The sequence below is a fragment of the Galeopterus variegatus genome, unplaced genomic scaffold (assembly GCF_000696425.1).
Source record: "Galeopterus variegatus unplaced genomic scaffold, G_variegatus-3.0.2 Scaffold4210, whole genome shotgun sequence".
Taxonomy (NCBI): Eukaryota; Metazoa; Chordata; class Mammalia; order Dermoptera; family Cynocephalidae; genus Galeopterus; species Galeopterus variegatus.
The window spans coordinates 132038-157855 of NW_007730321.1; the positions used below are offsets into that span (position 1 = coordinate 132038).

Consider the following 25818-nt stretch of genomic DNA (forward strand, 5'->3'; position numbering starts at 1 on the left):
GTGTGCAGACCAGTCTCTATATGGGATCTGAACCCTCGGCGAGAGCGCCGCCACACTCCCAAGTGCCGCACTCTACCGAGTGCACCACTGGGCCGGCCCAAAAGTTTTATATTTTGATGAAGTCTAATTTACCTATTTTCGTTGTTGCTTGACTTTTTGGTGTTACAGCTAAGAATCCATTGCCAAACCCAAGGTCATACAGATTTATGTTTTCTTCTGAGAGTTTTATAGTTTCAGCTTTTACATAAAACAAGTAATATTTTAATGCGATGTTTTTGAAAATCAAAATTGCCGGTTCGCTCACTGGCCGAGCGTGGTGCTGACAACACCAAGTCGAGGGTTAAGATCCCCTTACCCGGTCATCTTTAAAAAAAAAAAAAAAGAAAAGAAAAAAATAAAAGAATGCGTGAGTCTCGCTCTCTCTCTCCTGTCTTTTGCAATGGGACACTCTGCATCGCAGAAGTGACCACCAAAGAAGGCCCTCCCCAGGTGTGTTCCCTGGACTTTGGACTTCCCAACCTCCAAAACTATAAGCAGTAAATATTGTTTCTTTACAAGTTACCCAGTTTCAGGTATTTCTAACAGAGGGAGAATGCCACGTGGTACATGTCACCTCCAATGGTCTCCAGACACTCTCCCTGCTTGCCTCTTCAACCTGCACCCTGCAGCATCCTGGTGAAGGTGCCTGTGAGGGTAACTCGGCCTCTCTCGGGGCACTGTGTGCTTCCCTGCCACGCATGATTTTGTCCTTGGCCTTTTGGGTCTTCCTGGTTGTGCAGGAGTGGAACGTCTGATGCATGGGGTCTGGGTATCTTCATTTTCACCAGCCTGATGCTACAAGATTCTTCTCCAAAGTGGTGGCCCAGGTTCACACTGGGCTGGGGGGTAGGTAGGGGTGGTGGAGCAGGGAGGCACTCACCTCAGGTGCAAAATTTAAGGGTGGTGGGAGTGCCAAAAACTTACTAAGGAAGACAGATAAACTTTTTTTATTGAGGTAAAGTTCACATAAAATTAACCATTTAAAACCATACAATTCAGTGGTGTTAAGTATATTCACAGTGTTTTGCAACCATCACCTCTATCTAGTTCCAAAACATCTTCATCACCCTGAAGGGAAAACCCCATACCCATTAGTAGACACTCTCCATCCCTGTGTCCCCTCGAGTCCCTGGCCACCACCAATCTACTTTCTGTCTCTATGGATTTGCCTATTCTGGATATTTCATGTGAATTTAATCATACAGTACATGATCGTTTGTGTCTGGTTTCTTTCACTTAGCCACCCTATGAATGAACCTTCAAAACATTGTGCTAAATATATATCTCCTTTGGAGAAATGTCATTTCAAATCCTTTGGCTGTTTTTAAATTGGGCTGTCATTTTGCTGTTGAGTTGTAAGAATTCTTTACATATTCTGGATACTAGACCCTTACCCATTACAGGCAATGTTTTGGTCAATGCGGGCCGAATATATGACAGTATATAATAATCTGTCATAATCTCACAAGATTATAATGGCTATACTATGTGGTTTAGGTGTGTAGTGGGCTATACCTTCCAGGTTTGTGCAAGTGCACTCTGTGATGTTCACATTAACAACGATTCACCTAATGATGCATTTCTCAGAACATTATCCCCATTGTTAAGTGACGTGACTGTATACAGTTTACAAACATATTTTCCCATTCTGTAGTTTGCATTTTCACTTTCCTGATGGTGTGCTTTCAGGCTAAAAGTTTTATATATATATATATATTTTTTTTTTTTTCCTTTTTGTCTTTTTTCATGACCGGTAACGGATCGCAACCCTTGGTGTCGCGCCCGTACCGCAACCGGCAACGGGATTGCAACCCTCGGTGTCGCGTCCGTACCGCAACCGGCAACGGGATTGCAACCCTCGGTGTCATGCCCGCACCGCGCTCAACCAGTGTGCAGACCAGTCTCTATATGGGATCTGAACCCTCGGCGAGAGCGCCGCCACACTCCCACGTGCCGCACTCTACCGAGTGCACCACTGGGCCGGCCCAAAAGTTTTATATTTTGATGAAGTCTAATTTACCTATTTTTGTTGTTGCTTGACTTTTTGGTGTTACAGCTAAGAATCCATTGCCAAACCCAAGGTCATACAGATTTATGTTTTCTTCTAAGAGTTTTATAGTTTCAGCTTTTACATAAAACAAGTAATATTTTAATGCGATGTTTTTGAAAATCAAAATTAATGCAAAAAAATCCACGATGAACAAAATATTAACATTTCACATATAGACTGGATTTGACCCTGAAGTTGCACTATTCACACGCACCCTGAGGGAGAGTGGGGAGGGGTTACGTTAACTTAGGAGATAACCAACTGCAGCAGGTTTGTGGCCAGTGGCAGAGCTCAGTCAGGTTTGGTCCAGAAGCTGGTACTGCTGGAGAGGGAGCACTGTTCCCACTGCAAGACCTTGAGGAGGCCAAGAGGAAAAGAGGCCAGAGGGGAGAACTGAAGAGAGATGGGAGTGACTCCATGCTGGAACTGTAAGTGACTTGCTCCTCAGGGCCTACGAAACTGACCTTTCACTTGAATTTTTTGAGGTCAGGAAACCCACTGTTTAGACAAAAATAGGAATCATCATTTGACTTGGTATGGTGAACACAATTAACCTTGTTCTATAGATCAAAATTGTCCTGGAGACTCCATATAATCATTTACCTATTATGTTGCAAAACAGTATTTGGAATCTTGTTTACTGCTTAATCTGCCCTGTACTTTTACTATGAAAACCTCTTGCTTTTTTCCTCGAGTGGGCAGACCCTCCCCTCATCCTGAGAGATAGTCTTCCCCGCTTTGCAAACCTACTCAACGTGCCTTACACGCTGCAGTGTTTTGCTTCGACAAAGGGAGGGAGAGGGGACCCAGGGCAGGGGTGAGACCACACAGTAAAGGTCCGTGAGATGTGGGCCCCGAATGACCGCGGGAATGTGTGCTGGGCCCGCGCGGGTGGCTTTCGAGGGTGACTACGTGGACTTGAAAGTGACCGCTGTCCCAGGGCTCCCTGCCTCCCAGGGGACTCTGACTGCAGCCGCCTCCCCAAGAGGGTCCCCAGCAGGGAGGAGGCCCCTGGCGAGGGGAGGAGGTTGGGAGGCAAGAGCTGGCCGGACCTGGGAGCGCGCATCCCCAGGCCCGCCCTCCGTACCTCCGCCCCAGGCTCCCAGTCCGATGGCGGAGGCAGGCGCGTGCACGGAGGCCCCGGCACAAGCGTGTCCCCCTCGATCCCGTCCGCATTCCGGCAGGGGTTCGGCCCTGGGCGCACGCACGGGCGCATCCGCGGCCGCGCGTGGAAGGGACCAGAGGACCCTCTTGTGCGGCCCCGTCCGAGAGAAACAAGCTGCGTCCACCGGGGTCTAGAGGAGACCCCAGGACCTCCTAAAAAGCTTAGCTCCTTGGGCACAGCGTGGTACGGCAGGGACGCCGGGCGATCATGTGAGTCTCCTTCCAACCTGCCCACGGCAGGGAACCTGAGCCCATTTCTCAGATGAGGAAGGTGGAGATCAGACGGGTCAGGCGACTTGCTCACAGCCACCCGATGCCCAACCTGAGGGGCGGCCCTCTTTGCTGGAGAGGAGTAAAGGGCATTTCCTCTGCCCAGGGGAGTCACCGGACTGTGCGCCGGTGGCAGGACACCAAGGGCAGCCATTACAGTGACCACATCTGACAGTCTCAGGATGTTTCCACCGAGGGACTTGGAGGTCTGAATGTCCGATGAAATGGAGAGATGGAGGAAATGTTTTGGGGGTTGGCAGGCCGTGTGCAGCTTGCCAGCCAGAGGGAAAGTCCACCGTGCTCCCTCCTGCACTCAGCGCTAGACTCCTCTGCCCCACCAGACCTCCCGTCGTCGTGATCAGTGACTCCTGTTTACCGAATGTCCCCCTTTACTGAATGACCCTTCACAGTACCCCATTTGGTCCTCCTCAGGCCATTTTTAAGAGCGGACAGTCATAGGGTCTGAGAGGGAGGATCTTGTCTGAGGGCACACAGCTATTTAGAGGCCGCTGGGATTTGGATCAGGATCTTTCCCATCCCGGGCTGAGCTCTCTCTGCTCTGCACTGTCTACGAATTGTGGGACTCCATGCATGCCTCACAGGACCACATCTTACAGAAGCCCACACCTGCCCCACGGCTGGGCATGTGGAGATCTGCGGTGGTGTTGGGTGTTGGGGTTCGTGTGTGTTAAGTCTGAAGGGCTCCGTGGAATAAGGCCCTGGTGTTCCTTTCTTGCTGTGTAGGCATGGAAGGATGCGGGGCTCCCACTGTCCACCCCAAGCAATGAGGCCTGCAAGCTGTTTGATGCCACCCTGACCCAGGTATGTCTGCCCAGAGAAACAGTAGGCCCTTCTCTGGATGTCCATGGGGAAAGTGTTTAAATTGGTAAACACTTTAAATTGCACCATGACTTTAGCAATAGATGGCAATAAAATCTATGCACTCTGTCCTGGAGGACGTGGGAGCGTGTGGCAGAGGGGGCCTTTGCGTTCACTCTCCTTCCCTTTGTGAGGCCCCTGAATGGTGTGTGCGGCAGCGGGGTCGCATGGGGGATGGTCCTGCCAGTGTGCTGAGCCTCCCCAGCCATCCTGCTCTAGCCTGCTGAGGATTTAATGTGGGGCTCTACCACTTGGGGCCTGGGGTCCTGTCCTGGGGCTAAGCTAAGAACACACTGCTCTGGCTGTGCCAAGACCTTCCAGCACATGATCAGTCACTTTTACTCCAGTGAAGTATCCTCTCGTTTCACAGCTAGAAGGGGTCTCAGAAATAAGGTCCAACTAGTTTGATAGGTAGGGAAGCTGAGGCCCAGAAAGTTGAACTGACTTGAGTTTAAGGTGAGTTAGAGGCAGAACCAGGGTGCACCTGGGTGTGAATACCAGTGAAAAACTAAAGCTGGCCTTTTTCATGAGCGGTGAGACCTCTACGTGTTGACTTCATCCACACAACACAAGGAACAAGGACACTGTGTGCATTTGAGTACTTGTCTGTTTTGTGTCAGCCCACTGCCTTCCACGCCTTGTTGGTCTGTGCACATACTTGATCGGTTACACGCCACGGTCCTCCATTCAGGGGCAGTTCATCCTCCCCGCTGTGCATAGTCCGTTCCGTGCATTGGGGTCTCTGTGTCGTCGTGCATTGGGGTCTCTGTGTCGTCCTGCATCAGAGCAAGAGGTCTTTGAATCTCCCTGCCAGCTCCCCTGTGTATTTGAGTACTTGTCTGTTTTGTGTCAGCCCACTGCCTTCCACGCCTTGTTGGTCTGTGCACATACTCGATCGGTTACACGCCACGGTCCTCCATTCAGGGGCAGTTCATTCTCCCCGCTGTGCATAGTCCGTTCCGTGCATTGGGGTCCCTGTGTCGTCGTGCATTGGGATCTCTGTGTCGTCCTGCATCAGAGCAAGAGGTCTTTGAATCTCCCTGCCAGCTCCCCTGTGTCTTGCTGAAGTTCTTGCACATGTGCCAATTCTGTGTAGCTACGGGTTAGACAACTGAAAGGGTACGTTGTAAAATCCAATGCATTATTATGGTTTTAGGATTTTAAAAAAACAGACATTTTTTAAAGAAGGACTAGAAATAAACTCATCAAATTGTCAAAATGGTGATAAGATGAGATTAGGGTGAGTTTTTTCTTTCAGCTTTTGTGTCTCTCTCTGACTCTCCATAATGAAAGTTCACTGTGGTGAATGAATAAGAGGCAGGAATGTTCCTAATGTGGTGACCAGCTTCAAGGCCCCTCTTAGGGGGAAGAAGCTGATGTTGAGTGGCAGGTCACTGGTCAGGAAGAACCTTCCTTTTGATGTTTCTTTTTGTGGAGATGGTGGCATCGCTGACTCTAGAAAGTGTGCCTCAAGTTACATGTATTTCATCTCTTCCTATGAGATCAACCGAGTTATGCTTTCTTTTAGATTAGAGTTCAGAAAACACTTCGTGTTTTAGAAAGTAAAAAAAAAATTCTGGATTTAGATACATGATCTAAGGACTCCATGAGGACAACTTTGTTTTACTGTTTTTATTTCAGTATGTGAAATGGACCAATGACAAAAGTCTCGGTGGCATTGAGGGCTGCCTGTCAAAGCTCAAAGCAGCAGATCCGACCTTTGGTGAGTATCTCTTTCCCTGGTTAAGGAGCCCAGCTTCACGGATCCAGCCCCTCTCTTGTTCCCTGACCACAGGGACTCAGTTGGGTTGGGGAGGGCAGGTGGCATGTCAGTGACTCGGCTGGCATTTGCACAGCAGGAGGAAAGATGACAGCTGCCATTGTGTTTGGAATAACAGCTGCTCCCATAAAGATGCCAGGTTCAATGAAGGGCATTTTTCAATATTTTTTTCTCTAATTGCCATCAATTCTGCAGGAAAACTCTGATCCCATTTCTTAGACGAGGAAACTAAAAGAGTGAGCTGCATACCCAAAGCCACGCAGCTGATTGTGGGGGTTGGGATCAGACAAGACTGTCTGAATCCAAAGTGCAGACTCCTGGAACACAGAGATAGCTACTGCAGCTGTTGTCAGGGGACTAGTGAGGCCCCACCCAGAGTGGCTGGGGTGGGGGGGACCTGTGGCATCTGGGCAAGCCATGTGTGCAGCAGGCACGGGGAGGTCAGCACAGTGCATTCCAGAACCCTAGGTGGGTGGCCCCAATGCGGGGTAAGGTTCTGGGCCTGGGAGAAGGGCTGAGGAAGGAGGACAGGACAACAGGGACCCCCTTCCCACTCTGCTGGGCAAGGGCTCGTACAACCCTGGCAGGGACAGGAGGGAGAAAGAACTGGGAAGAACAGAAAAAGCCGAACCCAGCCTGTGGGGAGAGCTAGTAGCTGGGGTGGGCTTGGGCTCTTGGAGCAGACCTCGAGCCCCTGGTCAGAAGCAGGGGCCACATGGGTGGTCCTAGCACTATGGCTAGGTCCTAGGCCTGTGCCAGTGACTGACTTCCAAATGCCAGTGGACACCCTGCCTCTCTCAAGATGGGGGCTGGGAAGCCCAAGTAGGGCCTGGGGGCCTGCACGCCTGCCAGCAATGCTGCTGCAAAGGCCACAGGCACACCCTCAGCCCCGCTCTCCGCATATGAGAGCAGCGGAAATAGGATCATGGCTTCTGTGCTCCTCCTTGGACCTGCCCCCTGAGAGGCGATGTGCTGGTTGTAGTGACAATATCAGCTCATGAGCCTGCAGGCAGCCCCTAACCGTTTCATCCAGCGAAGGGGAAAGGTGTTGTAGACATTGGCACTCACCAGAAAGCCCTCATTAGAAAAGTGTTTTTGGCAGCTTTTGGCGTTGCCACTCCCTGCCCTGCATGGTGAGGGCCAAGGCTGAGCTCTGGACTGTTGGTGGGGACACAGTGCCCAGCCTACCTGCTGCCTGCCTGCACCTCCCAGGGTGCTGGGTGTGTGTTTCACACGCAGGGCTGGCTGGAGCAGGGCTGGACCCTCTGAATCACCAGCTGTTTTCCAACCTTCTGCCAGTGATGGGCCACGCCATCTCTAATGGCCTTGTGCTGATTGGCACCGGAAGCTCCGTGCGGCTGGACAAAGAGCTGGACCTGGCTGTGAAGACGATGGTGGAGATTTCTAAAACCCAGCCACTGACACAGCGGGAGCGGCTGCACGTGTCTGCGGTAGAGACGTTTGCAAAGGGGTGAGGGGCCTCCCTGGGCTGGGGCTGGCACTCTTAGGCTGTGCCGGGTGGTGCCACCAGCTGTCGCAGTGCCCTTGGGAAAGGGCCACCTTGGAGTGATTGTCTCGCTAGCTCAGAAGATCGTCTGATTGAAATCGCATCCTGTCTGCTACTCTGTCCTCAGCTGAGTGCCAGATGAGGAAGTGGTTGACTAGGGTTCCCAATTTAGCATTCAAAGTAACTTATTTTGTTTCATTAAATAGATCGCTTATTATTTTCCTTACAAAAATCATAGAACCACATCACAGAAGTTTCTGGAAGAGAGAAAAAAAACATCTGCCCATAAGCTTCTGGCCCTAACACACCACTGTGAGCATCTGCTCACTGCCTTCCAGATCATCCCCTGCCTCTGTTTCCACGGTTGTCCTCTTGTTGTCTGAGACAGCCCCTGTGTCTGCTCAGGCAGGCGAGATGCCCTGCAGAGCCCGGTGACCTGAGCTGGTTGTGCAGGGTTTCAGGGGTTCTGAACCCTGAGGATGACAAAGTCCTGCCTGGCTCTTCATGGTGAATGAACACAGAGGTGGAATTCCACCTTGCTCATGGTCTCTAGTGAACTTGTTTTGGCAATTTGTTAAACTTTTTTTTTTCCTATTTGAAGCAGAGAGTAAAATTTCCCACTGTTTTTTCAATTTTCTGAGCTACAGCCTAACATAGAAACTGATTCTTTTTTAGCCAATTCAGTGCAGACCATGACACTGGCGAGAAATGGTGTCTTTTACATTCCCTGTGTGTGGGCTACGTGTTCAGTGTTGCTGAGAAATCTCTCCTGGCTTCTAGGAACTTTCCGAAAGCCTGTGAACTATGGGAACAGATTCTCTGGGACCACCCGACAGACATGTTGGCCCTGAAATTTTCCCATGATGCCTATTTTTACCTGGGCTACCAGGAACAGATGCGAGATTCTGTTGCTCGAATTTACCCCTTCTGGACACCTGACATCCCCCTGAGCAGGTATGTGCTAGTTGGAAATCACATCATTTCTATTTCTTAATCTCTGTCTTCTGCGCTAAAAATAATGAGATGACTGTTGCTATTCTCTTAGTTCTTTAAAGTTCTTTAAACCCTTCGTTTTTTCTCTTGGATCTTCATCACATCCTGTGAATGAGGTCATAGTATTATGTATCAGTCAGGACGAGATCGCTTTTGCTGCAGGAACAAACATCCCTGAGATCCTATTCTCCGAAGCTCATTACAGCAAAGATTTCTTTCTCACTCCTACTGCATGTCCATCTTAGGAGGGCTGAGGGTGCCATGACTATATCCTTGTCTCCCTCTAGGGCCCCAGCTGATGAAGCAACTGCCCTCTGGACACACCAGTTGCTAAGAGGGAAAAGAGAGCTCTCCTGAGGGGCTCATACTGGCAATTAAGTGCTCAGGATGAAAGGGATAGCCTGCCACTCCCAAGTCATTGGCCAGAACCAATCACATGACCTGAGCCGCCCACAGGAGACCAGGAAATACAGTTCTGCAATGTGCTTGGGCAGAGAGGGAGGCCTGGGATGTTTGTGAACAGCCCCAGTGACCACTTCACGTGATCAGCACCATTGCGTCTTAATTGCAAGATAGTTAGGAGAGTCAAACAGGTTGATAGATTGAAGAGCTGTGTTAGGGCTTTCCGGAAACACAGAACCAGTAAAATGCTGATCCCATTTGTCAGATAAGACCCACGCAGCTACCCTAGAGAGATGGAGAGATTTATTTGGGGAATTGGCTCACTTGATTGTGGGGGCTGGCTAGTTGAAAGTCTGTAGGGCAGGGCAGCAGGCTGGAAAGTCCTGCAGGAGTTGACCTTACGGTCTTGCATCTGGAGGCAGAATTCCTTCTTCTGGGAACCTCAGTCTTTTAAGGCCTTCTACTGAGTGGATGAGGCCCACGCACATTGTGGAGGGCCATCTGCTTTACTCAAAGTTTAAACGTTAATCACATCTAAAAAAAAAATACCTTCATAGCAACACGTAGACTGGTGTTTGACCAAACAACTGGGTACCATGGCCCAGCCAATTTGACGCATAAAACTAATCATCACAAGAGCCTTACTAGTATCTGACACACAGTAAATACTCAATAAATTTTTTTTTTTTTGTCCTTTTTGTGACCGGCCGCACCATGCTCAGCCAGTGAGCTCATCGCACCGGCCATCCCTATATAGGATCTGAACCCGCGGCGCGCTCCCAGCACCGCACTCTCCCAAGTGCGCCACGGGCTCAGCCCTCAATAAATGTTTTGTCCTTTTTGTGACCGGCCGCACCATGCTCAGCCAGTGAGCTCATCGCACCGGCCATCCCTATATAGGATCCGAACCCACGGCGCGCTCCCAGCACCGCACTCTCCCAAGTGCGCCACGGGCTCAGCCCTCAATAAATGTTTAGATGTTGAGGGATAAATGACCCCAGTAAGCACTAAATAAATATTTTTTCAATAAAACCACAAAAACAATGAGCCTGGAAGCCAGTGCTCTGGAAATTGCTTTGATGAATAACAAAAGCTAGAATCTGTCTCTGTGGGGCCTGCCCGTGGCTCACTCGGTAGAGTGCGGTGCTGATAACACCAAGGCCACGGGTTCGAATCCCATATAGGGATGGCCGGTTCGCTCACTGGCTGAGCGTGGTGCTGACAACACCAAGTCTAGGGTTAAGATCCCCTTACCGGTCATCTTTTTTAAAAAAAAAAGAATCTGTCTCTGCATAGTAGTAAAGATAACATCTGAGCATCGAATGGGAACTCCGTTGTTCTAAGTTGTTCTCACTTGACCCTGAAAAACCACAGGAAAGAGTGCCTCTTCCACGCGTGACTTGTGAACTCAGTGTGCGTTCATTCAGCAAAGTGTTGCAAGCCCATGCTGGGCCGGGACTAGTCTGAGAGTGAGCTGGACAGAGGGGGTCCTGGCCTCCAGGAGCTCTGGGCCAGGGGGAGCCTGACCGACCAGTACATGTGTCTCAGTCTCAGGGCTGCTGTGTCAAAGAACCACACATTGGGGATTGAAAGCAAGAGATGTGTTCACTTGCAGTTCTGGAGACCAGAGGTCTACATCAAGGTGTCATCAGGGCCAGCTCCCTGCAAGGGCTCTCGGAATCCTTCCTGCCTCTTCCAGCTTCTGGTGGTGGCTGGCAGTCCTTGGTATTCTTTGGCTTGTGGCTGCATCACTCCAGTCTCTGCCTCCATCTTTGCATGCCATCTTCCCTCTGTGTCTGTGTCTTAGTGTCTCCACTTGGCCTTCTTATAAGGACCCTGTTCAGTGGATTAGCACCTCATCTTAACTTGTTTACATCTGCAAAGACCCTGTTTCCAAACAAGGTCACATTCACAGGTACAGGGAGTGCTGGGACATCAGCATATCGCTATGGGAACACAGTTCAACCCACTACCAGTCCATGTTTTGTACTTTGAGTTATTTTTTCTCTGTTTTTAGCTATGTGAAAGGCATATATTCTTTTGGATTGATGGAAACCAACTTTTATGATCAGGCAGAAAAGCTTGCCAAAGAGGTAAGTAGGCCCTTCCCGCGGTGCCCAACCCTTCAGGGGTTGTCAGTGGCTGTCAGGTGGGGCAGAGCACATGAGGACCACTACTCATGTGTGACCCTGGTGAGTCCCCCTCTAACCCGGGCCTCTTTTCCTCAGAGATATTGGAAAAGGCTTATATTACAGCGAGCTTCTGCTGCCTGCCCAGGGCTTACTGTGTGCCTGTCATTCACCTATGCCTCCTGAGGTCCTTGGCACACGACGTTTCCACGTCTGCAGATGAGAACGATGAGGCTTAGGGCAGCTGGTTCACCTTGCTGCTCGGCACGGATGGGGGTCCCGCCAGCTCTCTGGCTACAGTGCCCACTCTGCATTGCTGGGACAGTAACTTTGTGGCGGGGAAACATACACAAACCTTGCATCTTCCTTTGAACTTCACATTTGCAAGCATCACAAGCAGCACCCGCAGTCCAGGTTGCTGAGTGACAGTGCAAAGACTGCTTGCGGCCGGGCCCTGGCTGGGCCTGCCCTTCCTCCCCAAGTGGTCGGGGTCGCCCTGCCAGCCAGCCCTTCCCCCATCAGTTAGAGTGCATAGCAGCGGCACAGGGGGCAGGGCAGGTGTGGAGTTTGCCCATCACCCCCCGCTGGCCCTAGCCCCTCACTCGGCGCTCCGCCTGTGGTGTGCTGGCTGTATGTGCGGGTGGATGCGTTGCGTGCCTGGGCTGGGCTGGGTGGTAGGCTGCACTGTCAGGCCTGGGGTGCAAGACCTCTCAGGTTCCTAAAGTCCTTCTCTTCCACTCATCTCCTGACAGTGATGGAAACTGAGGCACAGGGAGAGGCCATTGTTGTTGTAGGTAAACATCCACAGGGTCCTTGCCTATTGCGAATGCCGAAAGAGCCACAACAACAGGGTGTTCGAGCGTGCAGCAGAAAGGCACTTTAGTCAGGTGGTGGTCTCGTGGCCTGTGCCAAGCTCCTGGGGCAGGTGGCAGTGACAATCTTTAAGGGTCTAGCTACGGGAACTCAAATATATGCAATGAGGGCTGGGTTGTTTCTGTATGTATTCAACTGGGGAAGAGCACGCATGTGCAGTGCAGCATCATGTATGTTACGTGCAACCCATGTTCTCTTGGGGGTGGAGATTTAAGTATTATAATGAAGGGAGTTGGCCTTGTGTCCTCACAGGTGAAATTAGGCACAGAGTTGAGACTTGTGCACAGACTCCCTGATCTGGCCCAAAATGGTTAGGACGAGTTGGTGGTTATCACAGTAAGTGGCCTCACTCAGCCAGAGTTGTTGAATGAAAGGGAGGCAAGAGGAAGGAATAAAGGGTAGTTCTCAATAAGGAGTAGGAGTTGGCAGGTCTCACCATCATATGCAAGGGGACGATGGCCACTCCTGTGCCAGGCACTTTATGCGCGTCTGCTCACGTCCATCCTCTCTGCCCACATGACATTACACTCCTCCTTGCCTGGATAAGGGAGCCAAGGCTCAGATAGAGGCCAAGGTCAGAGCCTGCCCATGGCCACACAGAGATGGGGGAGCTGGATGGCTGTCTTTTTTTTTTTTCTGGCCAATGCAGTTTATTTTTTTAATTTTTTAAATTTTTTATTTATTTTTTAAACTTTATTAATTGTTGATTATTGTGGCCCATTACCGAATGGATGGCTGTCCTTTAAGCTGCCTGGACTAGACCCCAGCTTCCCAGCATCCCAGCAGGGGCTCCTCCCCCCAGATGTTGCCCTAGTTGGCCCCCAGCACCCCCTCCCCAGGAGACAACACCTCAGCAGCCTGTGGGATCTCTGAAGACTGCTGTGATTACAGAATCAGAGCCCAGACTCAAGGCTCAGGGTCACGGGCTCTTTGCTTTTGCTCCAAGTCAGGGCTGGGGAGAGCTGGGTGGCTTCCTGGTGGTGGTGGCTCCATGGCCTGGTGACCAGGCACCACCATCCAGAGGTCAGCCACAGGAAGGTCCCTCAGAGACCATCACAGCTGGGCACTCCACTGGGTGGTGTCCATCCAGGCACCTGAGGGCTGGCAGGACAGTTGGAAAAGCTCTGGACAAGGGTGGCTGTGGTCAGCCAGACGTGGCAGGTCCCCCAGAGGGCAGCCAAAGGTGCTGACGCAGGCCTGGCAGGGAGCAGGTAGTGGTGGAATAGTATCCCCCTCCCCCAGGCTCCCTTTGTGCCCCCTTCTCCTGCTGCACCCCCTCTGGACCCTAACACCGGCACCCCACAGACGATTACTGGTTAAGAAGACCAGGCTGTGACAGTGCCTGCCAGGCTTTTGGGAGAGTGAGGGTGGGCAGCTCCAGGCTCTGCTGGACTGGAGAGGACTCACGGGGCAGTGGCACGTGGGCCGTGTGTCTGCAAGCTGAGCAGGCCAGCCGCAGGCCGGCGAGCAGCAGGAAGGGCAAAGGGCGGCTGGCTGTGGAAGCTGCAGCAAAGGCACTGTCCCAGAGCTCGGGGACATGGAGCTCCATGTGGCAGCATGGGCTGAGGCTACAGGTATTGGTGGGCAGGCGAGGGCCCTCGGAGCCAAGGCTGGAGAGAGATGGCAGAGGCCGGGGCCTGCTGGGCCTTCGGAAATTTAGACTTTTCCCCAGGGAGGCTTGGGAGGTCCCTGAGCGAGGCAGAAAGCTGGCCAGCCCCTCGGAGATGGTGAGAGCTGGCGGGCAGTACTGTGGCTCTGAGCCGCAGCCCTGGTGTCTGCTGTGCGGGAAAGCAGCATGCTTAGTGGGATCCCTGCACGGGCCCAGCGCCCAGCCTGCTCAGACTGTGCCCTGCAGTCTCCCCGGGGGTCCTGGTGCTATGGGCCTTTACCCAGGGGTGCCCTGTATGTCCTCATGTGGAGAGGGCAGAGCATGAGAGCTGAGGGCGGGAGCAGGAGGCAGGGCCTGCTGGGACGACCTGTTGCAGAGACCCTGCAGCAGGTGCCCATACTCCTGGTCTCTGCTTCTGTGAAAGGTATGGGGAGACTGAGGCAGCAGGGCGAGGGGTAAACCCGTGATCTGCTGTGGAGGCCAGTTCATAGGACCCCCGTGAGACTACATTGACTACTCCATGCCTGACGCTTAGTAGGCATTCAGTAAACATGAGCTGAACACACGGGTGTAAGAACGATGCTGCTACAAGGTGACAATCATGCCACGTGTGTGTTGTCTGCCTCCCTGGTCACCGAAAAGCTCACGGTCATGTGAGTGGCTATTGCAGGTAACAGCGATTATGTCAGGACTGGCTGTTTCTGAGCCCAGAAACCACTTGTGTAGTCATTGTGTGGATGTTAGTGGAAGAGGCAGCCACAAGCCACAGGAGCTCCTGACACCACACAGTGGTCACAGGGACAATGTCTGCTTTGTCTCCACTGCAGCCCCAGAGGAAGGCAGCATCAGTGGCCCCTCCACCGGGGGGGAAACAGGCAGAGAGAGCCTGGTGGCATGTGACTCAGCTGTACACAGGAGGCTGTGGGGTCAGGGGATGAGCCCCGGTTTTGGAAAGACCCCGCTGCCACCCAGTTGTGTGATCCTTGAGCCTCAGTTTCCCGATCTGTGAAATGGGCAGTGATACCTTCTTTGGTGGCATCCCATGGTTGGTATCACAAGCTGGCGTGTCCTAGGCACTCAGGAAAAAGGGCTGGTCATTGGGATTGTAATGGTTTTGAGTTAGAGCCCAGTTCTAACGCTTGCTCCGCCCTGTTCAGCTCAGGCCCCTCTTACCCCCTGGAGACATGTTGTGTCCTGGTCCAGGCAGCCTGACTCATCCACATTATCTCGACTTCTCTTCCACCCCTACCCCCATGTAGGCTTTATCTATTAACCCAACAGACGCATGGTCAGTGCACACCATTGCCCACATCCATGAGATGAAAGCAGAGATCAAGGATGGGCTGGAGTTCATGCAGCACTCAGAAGCCCACTGGAAGGTACGATTCCTGTCGGTGCATCATATGCCCAGAAATTCAGCCTGTCACCTAAGAGTAAAGCCAAGGCTTTATGGACAGGAGTTAATAGGGTGTGGCTTAGTTCTTGGAGACTTGTGTTCAGCTTGTGGGCATTTCTGTCATACCATAGCATCTCCTGGGAGCTCCATGGCACCCCAACACCTGCCAACATTTTGCAGGTGATTCTGGAATTGGTCTTGGCATTTGGTTGTAAAAGAATGGATTAGAAAATTGCCAAGGAAACCAGAGCCTGGCCAGGATGAGTAGAGAGGGCCCTGAATTGCTTCCTTTGCCACTGGCCACCGTACTCAGTGTGGAAGCCAGGAGCGGTCTTGGGGAGCCCCCAGTTTAGCCGGCAGGGAGGTGTATGGGAGTGAAGGCACAGTGGTGGTCTGTAGGGCTGGCATGTGGGGTCTGGGCCTTGTGGGGGAGGTGTACTGGGGCCATCCAAGCTACTAGCACCCTGCCAGGCCCTTTCCCGTGGCCAGATCACACCATGGCCTCACTGTTCCCACTCCCATCACCCGACTTCACCCCCTGCCAGCTGGCTGCTGTCTTTGGGGCCGTCCCCTCCCTCCCACATACTGTGACGGTCCCCCTTCTCTGAGTGTGCCAGTGGTCCCCGGAGTTGCCTCTGGCACAGAGCCTGGCCACCTGTCCAGGTGTAGTTGCTGCCCTGCCCTTCTCTGCCATGGTGGCCTCCCCAGGGCACCGAGCGGCAGGTGCTGAATGAGGTAAGTGTATGAACCCAGGAGACACCAGGAGCCAGGCGGGGAGCGGAGGAGCCCATGTCCCCGGCAGCCTCCCAGCGGTGCCCTGGCCCAGGGCCTGCCCAGCGACATGTAATTTACAAGAAGGCAGATTACTGGCTTCTCTGGGAGTGGTCTCAGGGTCTCAGGTGGAGCAGGTGAGCAGTGTAAGAATGTTCGAGAACTATAATCCCATGAGGTTTGCATGCAGATCTTCCTCCGGGTCCCCAAACACTAGGGACTGGAAAGGCCCTGGGGGCATCAGGAACATAGAGCCCAGCCTGGCAGCCCTGCCCTCGGGCTCCCCTAGGCAGATACGGCAGTTCTCACAGCGGGGAGCACTGGGCCTGGGTTGGGGGCACCCGGTGTGTCTGTGTCCTCCCGGCAGAGGGGCTTGCTAGGCAGCATCCTGGTGGCAGGAGACCCATCCAGCACCCTTCCTCACATCCCATTCATGTCCCTCCCCCAGAGCTCTGATTTTGTGGGGCCTGAGACACCTGCGTTTGAGGTCGGGTAAGAACTTGATCCCTCTGAGATTTAGTTTCCTCATCTGAGACTCTGGCTGTTGTGACAACCGTGAGGCCCTTGGCCCCAAATGCGTTCCTATGGTTGTTGGTTTCGATGCATGTAAAATGGGGCTGTCTGAGGCTTGTAGGGTCACCTCAGAAACAGCCACCATCCTCTGATGTCTTCCTCTGTCCCCATCGTGGCTCTGGGCAGCCTCTGCCTGGCTGGACAGCCCTGGGCGTGGACGACACAGCCTGGGGCTCCCTTCCCTCCTCCTTCTATAGTTGCCTCAGGCCTTTGGCTGCTGAGCATGAAGCTCAGTCAAGACTCTACTCTCCATCCCAGGCCTGTGCCCTACCCTGGGGACCCCACAGAGGGTCCAGCTGGACCTCTGTGTCTTCGCAGGGCCTAGTCAAGATTAATGAGCAGCTCCTAGCACGTGCATGACAGGGGCACTCTCAGGGATGTGGAAACCTGAAAGAGGCATTGAACCCCATCGGGTTTGGGGAGAGCAGTGGTCAGGGAAGGCTTCCTGGAGGAGGCAACCTCTGAGCTGAGTATTGGAGGATGACTAGGTGTTTGCCAGAAGGAAGAGGGGGACATGGGGGGTGTCCCGGCCCAAGACCAGCTTGAGCAAAGACGCCAAGGCCTGTGTTGGCCCGTGAGGGAAAGGGGAGCCGAACAGTTTCTTGTCCTCGAGCACAGGTACAAAGTGGACGTGGGCCATGCAGGTGGCAGTGTCAGCTCCTCTTTCCAGGGGAGGCCAGGTTATGTCCAGGCAGAGGAGGAGCCGACTTCAGAGGCCTCAGAGAAGGAAGGGCTGGTGTCATGTTGGGGTGTGAGTGCTCTGGACACAAGGGAGAGGGGCCTCCTGTGGGACCGGGGCACAGACTGGGGACCTCAGGCCACTCGATCAACCTTTACTAAATACCTCTACATGCTCAGGGTCAGTGAGAAATCAGGCCTCGAGTCCCAGGGAGGATGTGTACTTGACCGTGAGCAGGAGCCATGCAGTCTGAGCAGCACTGGGGGAAGACCCTGAGGCCTCTGGACTCGCTCTGTCAGGTGGCAGCTGTCCGGCTCCCTCTTCTCGGCCAGCAAAGTCTGTTTTAGGTTTCCAGGTGCTGGGTGCTGCCACCTGTCAGAGGTCACAGGTCCAGTATCCCAAGCTTCCAATATCCTAGCAGAGCCCAGCTCCGAGTGGAGCAGAGGTCTTGAAAATTGCCCAAGGTTTTATCCAAGTGCCTTGTGCACAGGGAGCCTCACGGCTTTCTATGGAACGGCCCTGTTCTTTCTTTTCTCGAGTTGCTGCAGCAACTTCCACTGTGTGGTCCTGGTGCTGCCACTCCCTAGCTTGGGACCTCCTTGGCCTCAGTTTCCTCATTGGTAAATTCAGCCATGATAGCTGCTGCCCCTTGGAGTTGAAGGAGATGATGTGGTGTGGAATGCTCAGCACAGGTCGGAGCAGGTGCCCAGCCATTGGTGTTTTCCTGCACTCAGGGCTGAGAAATTCTACATTAGCACAAAACAGCGTTTGTTTTTTTCCACAGACTGTCGGACTCTCCTTTAATTCTCTTGTTCTTTCCCCAGGACTCTGACATGCTTGCTTGTCATAATTATTGGCACTGGGCTTTATATCTGATTGAAAAGGTGAGATGATCAAGACATCCAGAGCAAGAAATGTTTTTCTGGCTTATGCTATGTGTTTATATTCTGTGGAGTAACATTGTGTTTGTACATTTAAGCAGTGTCCTGACACACTAGAGCATTAATGTTTGCAGAGAGCTTCTCAGGCTTGAACTGCCTTAGGTATTTTTTTCACTGGCAGGCCTTGGAAATCATGTCTATTGGGTATGATCTGTGGAGACCATGCAGAGTCAGTGCCTCTCTGCTGCTGGAGGGAACAGCTGAGCCCCTACCCCACAGCTTGTACCTGAATGACCCATGAGACCTTCCAGTGGGAGCAAGCTTGTGGGGGCGGCTGCTTGCGAACGCCCTTGACCCCAGTGACTCTGCCAGAGGGTCCCATTTATAAGAGTGTTTTTTGCAGTGCTGATTATCAGAGAGGAACACCGGAAGCTCTTTTTGCAGTGCTGATTATCATAGAGGAACACCGGAAGCTCCTACGTGTGCTTGGAAGATGGGGATGCCGCCCTGACATAGGAACAGGATAGCACAGTGTCTAGAGAGAGCAGTCAGCCCGGCTGAACGTACAGTGGGGAAAACGCACACAGGAGAAAAGACTAGAAGGAAATTTTTTGCAGTGCTGATTATCAGAGAGGAACACCGGAAGCTCCTACATGTGCTTGGAAGATGGGGATGCCGCCCTGACATAGGAACAGGATAGCACAGTGTCTAGAGAGATCAGTCAGCCCGGCTGAACGTACAGTGGGGAAAACGCACACAGGAGAAAAGACTAGAAGGAAACATGGAAAAGCTCACAGCGGCTAATACTTACATTATCTTTTCTAATAGGAAAGAGAATGCGTTCACAGCAACTAAGGGTAGCAGCAGCGTAGGCCCCTGCCGTCTCCTCTGTCCCCTCTCCCGTCCTGGGCCCACTGCCCATCCCCGATGTGAGGAGGTGGAGGTTACATGCTGGGGGAGGACTGGCGCGGCCGCTTTCAGTTCACGTCTCAGTATTGCATTTCGCCTGCTGTAGATGTTGACCACAGAAACTTTATTTTTCCAGGGCGAGTACGAGGCTGCGCTGACCATTTACGATAAGCACGTAAGTCTGCACTTGCGCCTGCCCAGTTTATTGCAGCAGTTTGCCTTTTAGTCCCTAGCAGATCTTTGATCCCATCAGAATTGTCCCAGCCAGAAGAAACAGCTGGAGCAAGAACACCTTTCTTGTGTAAGACCTCATGGGATTGCTTGTGGCTCAAAGTGGTGTTGTCACCCGGAATGCGATGGAGATCTTTGGTTGACTTGTTTCACCCCATGGGTGACGATAGATTTACAAAGCTAAGGTGATCATCTCTGCAATCTCAGACTTTCCTCCAGTCCTTTTAGCTGGATTTTCTTTGGTAAGATCATTGATCTGCTCATAGGAACTTTTTTATTGTGGTTAAATGTGCATAAGGTAAAATTAAGTGCACAGCTCAGGGGCATTACGTCATTCACACTGCTGTGCAGCCATCACCACTGCCCGTCTCCAGACGTTTTCATCTTCCCAAACTGAAACTCTGTCCCCACTAAACACTAACTCTCCATTCTCCCTGTCCCCAGCCCCTAGGTATTCTTTTGGAAGGAAAAAAATCCTGACCCAGAGCTCTCGTGTACCCCAGTGAGGGATTAATAATAGAAGCCTGGGATCACAGAAATGCTTGTGATTTGGGGATCTAACTAAATACCAGAGGAAAGCACACAATTAGGTTTCCTAGAAGTGGTCCTTCAGGTGCTGTCAGGATTTCACAGTGAGAGATGAAGGGTGGCATGCACTGTGTGCTGCCAGGTATAGACCAGGTAACTGCTGTGCAGAGCTGAATCTGGAACATAAATGGGAGAGACGAGTCTCCTGCCAGCACAGTCTGAGGCTCAGGGTGGGCAGTGTCAGATGCCAGGGCCCAGCATGAACCACCGAGTATGTAGTGCAGTGGGCTGCCTGGTGCACCTGGTGTCCCCTCTGGTGCCTGGAGCCTCCTGAGCCCTGGGCAAAGGTGATAGTCTGAAAGGTGAAGTGCTGGAGACAATGGTGGCAGCTCTGGTGTGTGAGAGCTTGCTCTGTGCAAGCACCACCCACGGCCATCCCTACCTCCCCCTACTTGGTCCACCCACTGAGACCACCTCTGCGGAAGGTGATAGTCTGAAAGGTGAAGTGCTGGAGACAATGGTGGCAGCTCTGGTGTGTGAGAGCTTGCTCTGTGCAGGCACCACCCACGGCCATCCCTACCTCCCCCTACTTGGTCCACCCACTGAGACCACCTCTGCGGCCCTTGTCTTCCAGATCATCCCCAGCCTGCAGGCCAACGGTGCGATGCTGGATGTGGTGGACAGCTGCTCCATGCTCTACCGCCTCCACATGGAAGGTAGCCATGCCCCCTCACTCCCCTCACCTCCTGCCTCATCCCTCCCACACAACCAGGGGAAGGTAGCAAGGCGTCCTGCAAGCTTGGGGACAGGCACGCCTGGCCGCTGCTGCCCTTCCTTCTGGTCCCCACTGCTCCCCAGTGTGGAGTCTCTTGCTCTGCCCCTAGCACAGTACCTGCCATTCCCATGGCCTGCCCACCAGGCCTTCAGGGCACAGATGGCACCTGGCCACCTGTCTTGATTCTGCCTCCCTTCTTAGAACATGGGAGCTGAGAGTTTCTTAACTCCCTGAGATTTCAGAGAGAGGTTTCTCAACCTGCCATGCTCTGCGGGTAGCCTGGATAGGGCTGGCCACAGCTCTGTGGGCTCTGGAGGGCTCCCAACCAGCCACTGGGTACCAGAGGGCGCTCCCCTCGCCCCAGGCTCAGCAGAGCCAAACCTGTACGCAGGTGGGCCTGGGCAAGGCCCCAGATCAACAGGACAGTGGGGGGATGGAGGCCTGGGCAGGGCACTTTGGGGACCCAAGGAGGGCACAGCGAGCTGTTCCAGAAAGTTCTGGAAAGGCTTCCTAGTGGAGGTGAAATGTGAAATGTGGAAGGATGTGTAGGGTTTGCCAGGCAGAGATGAGGAAAGTGTTGTACACAGGGAGAGAGCAGCCTGTCCAAAGCCACCAGCAGTATAGGCAAGTGACTGGGGGACAGGTTCGATGTGGTCAGAGGGGCAGGAGGAGGCTGAGAGGCACGGCTGCCGGCTGCCGGGGAGCCCGAGTGTGGGGAGTGCACGTGAGAGTTCTGCTTCCGTCCGGGAGTGAGGGGAGCCAGCCGGAGCCGCCCTGGACAGGCGTGGATCTGCCTTTGAGAAGAGTTTGCTGAGTGGGCAGGGTCGGCCCTCAGCCAGCTGAGGCCTGATGCCCAGAGACCAGGGAGGCTGGGAGGTTGGCAGGGAGGTCGGGGAACATCGAGGATGCCAGGGCAAGGGCAGGGAGGCTGGGACAAGGGTAGGGAGGCCAGGGGAACAGCAGGGAGGAAGCTGCTGCTGCAGTTTCTAGGCCTGGAAATGAATCCCTGGGCCGATAGGAGGCCAAACATCATCTAGAACTGTGTGGAGGGGGAGGGCTGGAGGGAGGACTGAGTCCCATTAATGCCGAGACCCTGTTAACCCTTCACCTGCTGAGGCAGAGAGGTTGAAAACCACCTGGAACTGGAGCTTCGAGCCCAGGCTGCCCCAAGGCCAGTGCAGGGCGGGGCAGAGGAAGGGACACCCCACACTCGGGCAGAGGGGCGAGGCAGGGTGCCAAGGGGTGGAGGAGGACGAGAAAGGCCACTCACTTCCTCACCACACAGGATGGAGACTTGAGAACCGTTGTGCCATTTTACGGGATGAGAAACAGGGGGTAAGGGCAGCATTTATGGTTATGGGGTGCCCAGGAGAGGAAAAAGCATCCAATAATGGAGGAATCAGGAGGGGAGTTGGTGGGAAGAGGTGCTGGACAGTAGGGCAGAAGTAGGGACCGTCTGGAGTTGAGGAATCCAGACGTGAAAGCAGAAGGATTATTTATTCATTCAGCAGGTTTTTATAGAGTACCTATTATGTATCAGGTGCTGTGCTGGCAGTAACTACTGGAAGAATCTAAAACGTGTTTTTGTGGGGTGGCTGGTTAGCTCAGTTGGTTGTGGTGTGGTGCTGATAACCCCAAGGTCCAGAGTTTGATCTCTGTACCAGTTAGCTGCCAAAAATAATTAATAAAATAAAATAAAAAGTGCTTTTGGGGTTTGCCAAAGGGGCCAGAGACTTCATTTAATAACCTTCAGCAGTTTTTTAGATTTGCTTTCTGCCTTACGTATCTATTGCTTTCATAATTGCCCAAAGTTAACATGAACCGGGAGTCCGCAGGCCTTGCACGAGGCTGGATGCCATTTGCTGGCCCGGCTCAGCTGCTCCCTGGCCTCTCACCTGGAACAGGATCACAAGGCCTCTGAGGGATGTGCGGGTGAAGGGGGCCTGTGTGCAGGATGCACTCCAGAGCCTCATGCCAGGTCCTGGGTCTCCTCCCCCTGTCCCAGGGGTGTCCGTGGGCCCGCGGTGGCAGGACGTCCTGCGCGTGACCCAGAAGCACAGCCGAGACCACATCCTGCTGTTCAATGATGCACACTTCCTGATGGCCTCCCTGGGTGCACGGGACACCCGGACCACAGAGGAGCTGCTGACAACTCTGCAGGACACCAGCGAGTATGCAGTGGGTCCCTCAAAGCTCCTGTGCCAGGGTGGGGCTGGCCCCACCTTGCTGTGAGGGCAAGGGGGTGCTGGGGCCGTGCTGAGGCCCCTGCAGTGCCTACCCCACCGGCCAGGGAGGCTGGAGGTGGAGGCCCCATCAGTGAGCAGAGCTTTGGGGATGCCCATGGAGGGCTGCTCCCAGGTGTGTGACCCAAAGTTGTGTACCCCCAGGTGTGTGACCCACAGGAGTACAATTGGTTGTCCCAGGATACAGAGCTGCCTCTCCATCTCTGGGGTGGGTGTGGGACTCAATATCATGGGGCAACCTCCCATGGGGGACATGTTGGGGCCTTGGAATCAGACACCCACTGCTCACAGTCCCTGAGATCCTGGCCAAGGCAGTTCTCTGCTTTGAGCCTTGGTTTCCTTATCTGTGAATCAGGGATAGTGCCTGCTGAGGGCTGGCGAGGGCTGGCCTGGGAGACCCGGGCTGTCACAGCCATTCCCTCCTGGTGATGGTGATCCTCTGACTTGAGGTGCAAGGCCTTTGCCTGCATTGTCTGCAATCCTGACAGCTCTGTGAGCTTGATACTGTTACATCCACTTTACGGATTAGCAAACTGAGGCAGAAGCTGGGGACCTGTCTAGGGCCAGCAGCTGGTAACAGGCCAAGTCCAACCCAGATTTGAGTTTAGAGTCCTGTTCTCTCCCTTCGCTGGGCCGCTGCTCCTATGTTGCCATATCAGAGCACCTGCTGTGTGGCTGTGTGTTGGGCACTGTGCAGGGACACCCATGAGTAAGAAATGGCCCCTCCCCTCAGGACACTTGCTCCAGGCAGGGCACAGATGTGCTGTGATGGGGCGGGGTGCTGAGGGCACTTTTTTGGGTTGGCAGATCGCCAGGGGAAAACTGTCAGCACCTCCTGGCCCGAGACGTGGGGCTGCCCCTGTGCCACGCTCTGGTGGAAGCTGAGCGCGGGAACCCCGACCGTGTCGTGGAACTGCTGCTGCCCATCCGCTACCGAATCGTGCAGATCGGAGGCAGCAATGCCCAGGTGAGCCAGCTCCTCTGGCGAAGTCGCCAGCTGGAGTGCAAGGGGCTCTGGGCCAGGAAGCAGGTGCACCCAGCAGCCCCTGAGTTTCTCTGTGGTATTGGTGCCCACAATATGGAGTGTCCTTACCCCTCACACCCCCTCCGCATAAGGTTGTCATAGAGGGTGTAGTGTCAACACCACTATCTCCCTTGAGAACAGGCTGGCCTGTGGTAGGGTGGGGTGGGGCTCCCATGGCTCATCCCACCCACAGGAGCTTAACCCGCCCAACTGGCATTTCAGAGAGACGTCTTCAACCAGTTACTAATTCATGCGGCCTTAAACTGCACCTCCAGCATCCATAAGAACGTGGCCCGGTGAGCTCCTCGCCTTCTTCCCAAAGCTGGGCTTGGGCGGGCTCCCCAGCACATCTGCCTCTGACACGTGGGTCTTCCTGTGGGCCTCTGGAGTGCCTGGAGGTCCCCGCCTTGTTTGGCTGAGGTTGTCCCTGCTTCTGAGGCTGTGAAGACACGAGGCTGCAGGGGAATCTGGTTCTCCTTTGTTAGCAGCTCAGCTTGACCAAAGGGAGCCCACAGCCCCCACCCCCAGGCCTAGCCTCCTGCCCCCCCAAGCCCGCTCCCCACTGTAGTTGTGCTGAGCTACCCAGTTACCCAGACACATCTTGCTCTTTCAGGCCGCTGGGCCTTTGCCTGTGCTATGCCCTCTGCCTGGGACACTCTTTCTCCTTTCCACCCAGCCAGCGTGGACGTCCCTTCTCTCTCGGCATCACAGGTGTATTAGTTCATTTCTGTTGTTTATAACAAAATACACAGAACTGGGTATTTTATAAAGAAAACAAAATTTATTGCTTATAGTTTCAGAGGCTGGGAAGTCCAAAGTTCAGGGAACATATCTGGTGACCAATGCAGGGGCCTCACGTGGCAGAAATGGTGGAGCAGAGAGAGACTCTCACGTGCTCTCCTTTAAAGCCCTCAGAACCACGCCCCTGACCACTATTACTAATCCATTCACTACTGCACGGTCCTACAATCTAATCACCTCTTCAAGGACCCACCTTTCAATTACCATAATAGTTCAATTACCATAATAGGATTTCCCACCCTCAACAGTTACAGTGGGGATTAAGTTTTGAGACGACGTTCAACCCAAGGCAACAGGGTTTCTAGTTTTTATCTTTAAGACAGTCAGGCTGGCTGGTAGCTCACTTGGTTAGAGCATGGTACTGATAACGGCAAAGTCAAAATGCTCTCCAGACCTCCTGTCCCAGTGCCACTGCTGCTGGGAGTGCATGGACACGGGGCGCAGGGGCTCTGTGCTTTCTTATATGCACCCCTTCCCCCCAGCAGAGGCCAGGCCTCCTGTGTCCGGGCCTTGGCCCATCCTGTTCCCTCTGTGCTCTGGCCGCCCTTGTCCTGCCTTGAAGCTAAGGGACCCCCAGGCCCCCATATCCTTTTAGAAGGTTCCACAGCAGAACCTTTGTGTCTGTTTCCGCAGGAGCCTTCTGATGGAGCGTGATGCCTTGAAGCCCAACTCGCCCCTGACCGAGCGGCTGATCCGCAAGGCAGCTGCCGTCCACCTCATGTAGTGACCGGGCCCAGCTGCCTCCGTCCTGCAGAAGCTCAGCGACGGCCTCATTGGCATCAGATGAGCTGCTCCACTGGGTTAGGGTTAGAAAACAGCTAGACCCTGTCTGTTATAGCTGTTAGAGGGTAATCTGCAGCCTTAAACAAAAAGCTCTGTAAACAGGCAGTTTTACATGAAGAAGGGACACGGATTCATTTTAAATGTCGTTCAGAATCTTCCTCCAATCCACGTAAAGGGCTGGTGTGCACTTCTACGCAGTCAGAACCAACGTGGCTGCTGCTCTCTCCACTTGCCTTGCAAGTCATTTCCCAGGGGAACGTTTGTACTTTCTGCTTGTTCAAGGATTGGACGGCAGGGCAGGGCTGAGGCCAGGCTCAGTTGGAGAGGGGAGTTTTCCAAACACAGCCCCGTGGAGGCAGCCCCTTCTCTCCCCTCAACTGGCCACCCTTGGGATAAACCCTTCATTTAGTCTTCCTTACATTCTAGAGGGGTCTGTTGTCCCATTTTACAGGTGAGGGCACCGATGGGGGGGTGGGGGGTGGGAGTAGTGACTTGCTCAGAGTCAGAGCTAGTGGAGGCCTGTGTGTCC

General features: G+C 53.4%; 1 protein-coding gene and 1 pseudogene across 1 annotated transcript; one reads left to right on the forward strand and one right to left on the reverse strand.

Moving 5' to 3' along the window:
• Positions 1-3305, reverse strand: part of LOC103602590 — a 9105-nt pseudogene extending 5800 nt beyond the window's left edge.
• Positions 3306-4110: 805 nt separating this feature from the next.
• Positions 4111-25707, forward strand: TTC38 (tetratricopeptide repeat domain 38). Its single transcript, XM_008587001.1, has 14 exons — positions 4111-4182; positions 4268-4345; positions 6044-6125; positions 7482-7653; positions 8470-8643; positions 11102-11177; positions 14955-15074; positions 17939-17998; positions 19041-19079; positions 20298-20379; positions 22444-22609; positions 23489-23648; positions 23928-24001; positions 25140-25707. Exons 1-14 carry the CDS (start codon positions 4111-4113, stop codon positions 25228-25230), a joined length of 1446 nt encoding a protein of 481 aa, XP_008585223.1. The 3' UTR covers positions 25231-25707.
• Positions 25708-25818: the final 111 nt, after the last annotated feature.

Excerpts from the sequence above, each read along its gene's own strand:
- TTC38 (XM_008587001.1), top strand. The coding sequence starts at position 4,111 with ATGCATGCCTCACAGGACCACATCTTACAGAAGCCCACACCTGCCCCA. Across the intron at positions 4,183-4,267 it reads TGGGCATGTGGAGATCTGCG|GCATGGAAGGATGCGGGGCT; the intron begins GTGGTGTTGGGT and ends CTTGCTGTGTAG. Across the intron at positions 4,346-6,043 it reads TTGATGCCACCCTGACCCAG|TATGTGAAATGGACCAATGA; the intron begins GTATGTCTGCCC and ends TTTTTATTTCAG.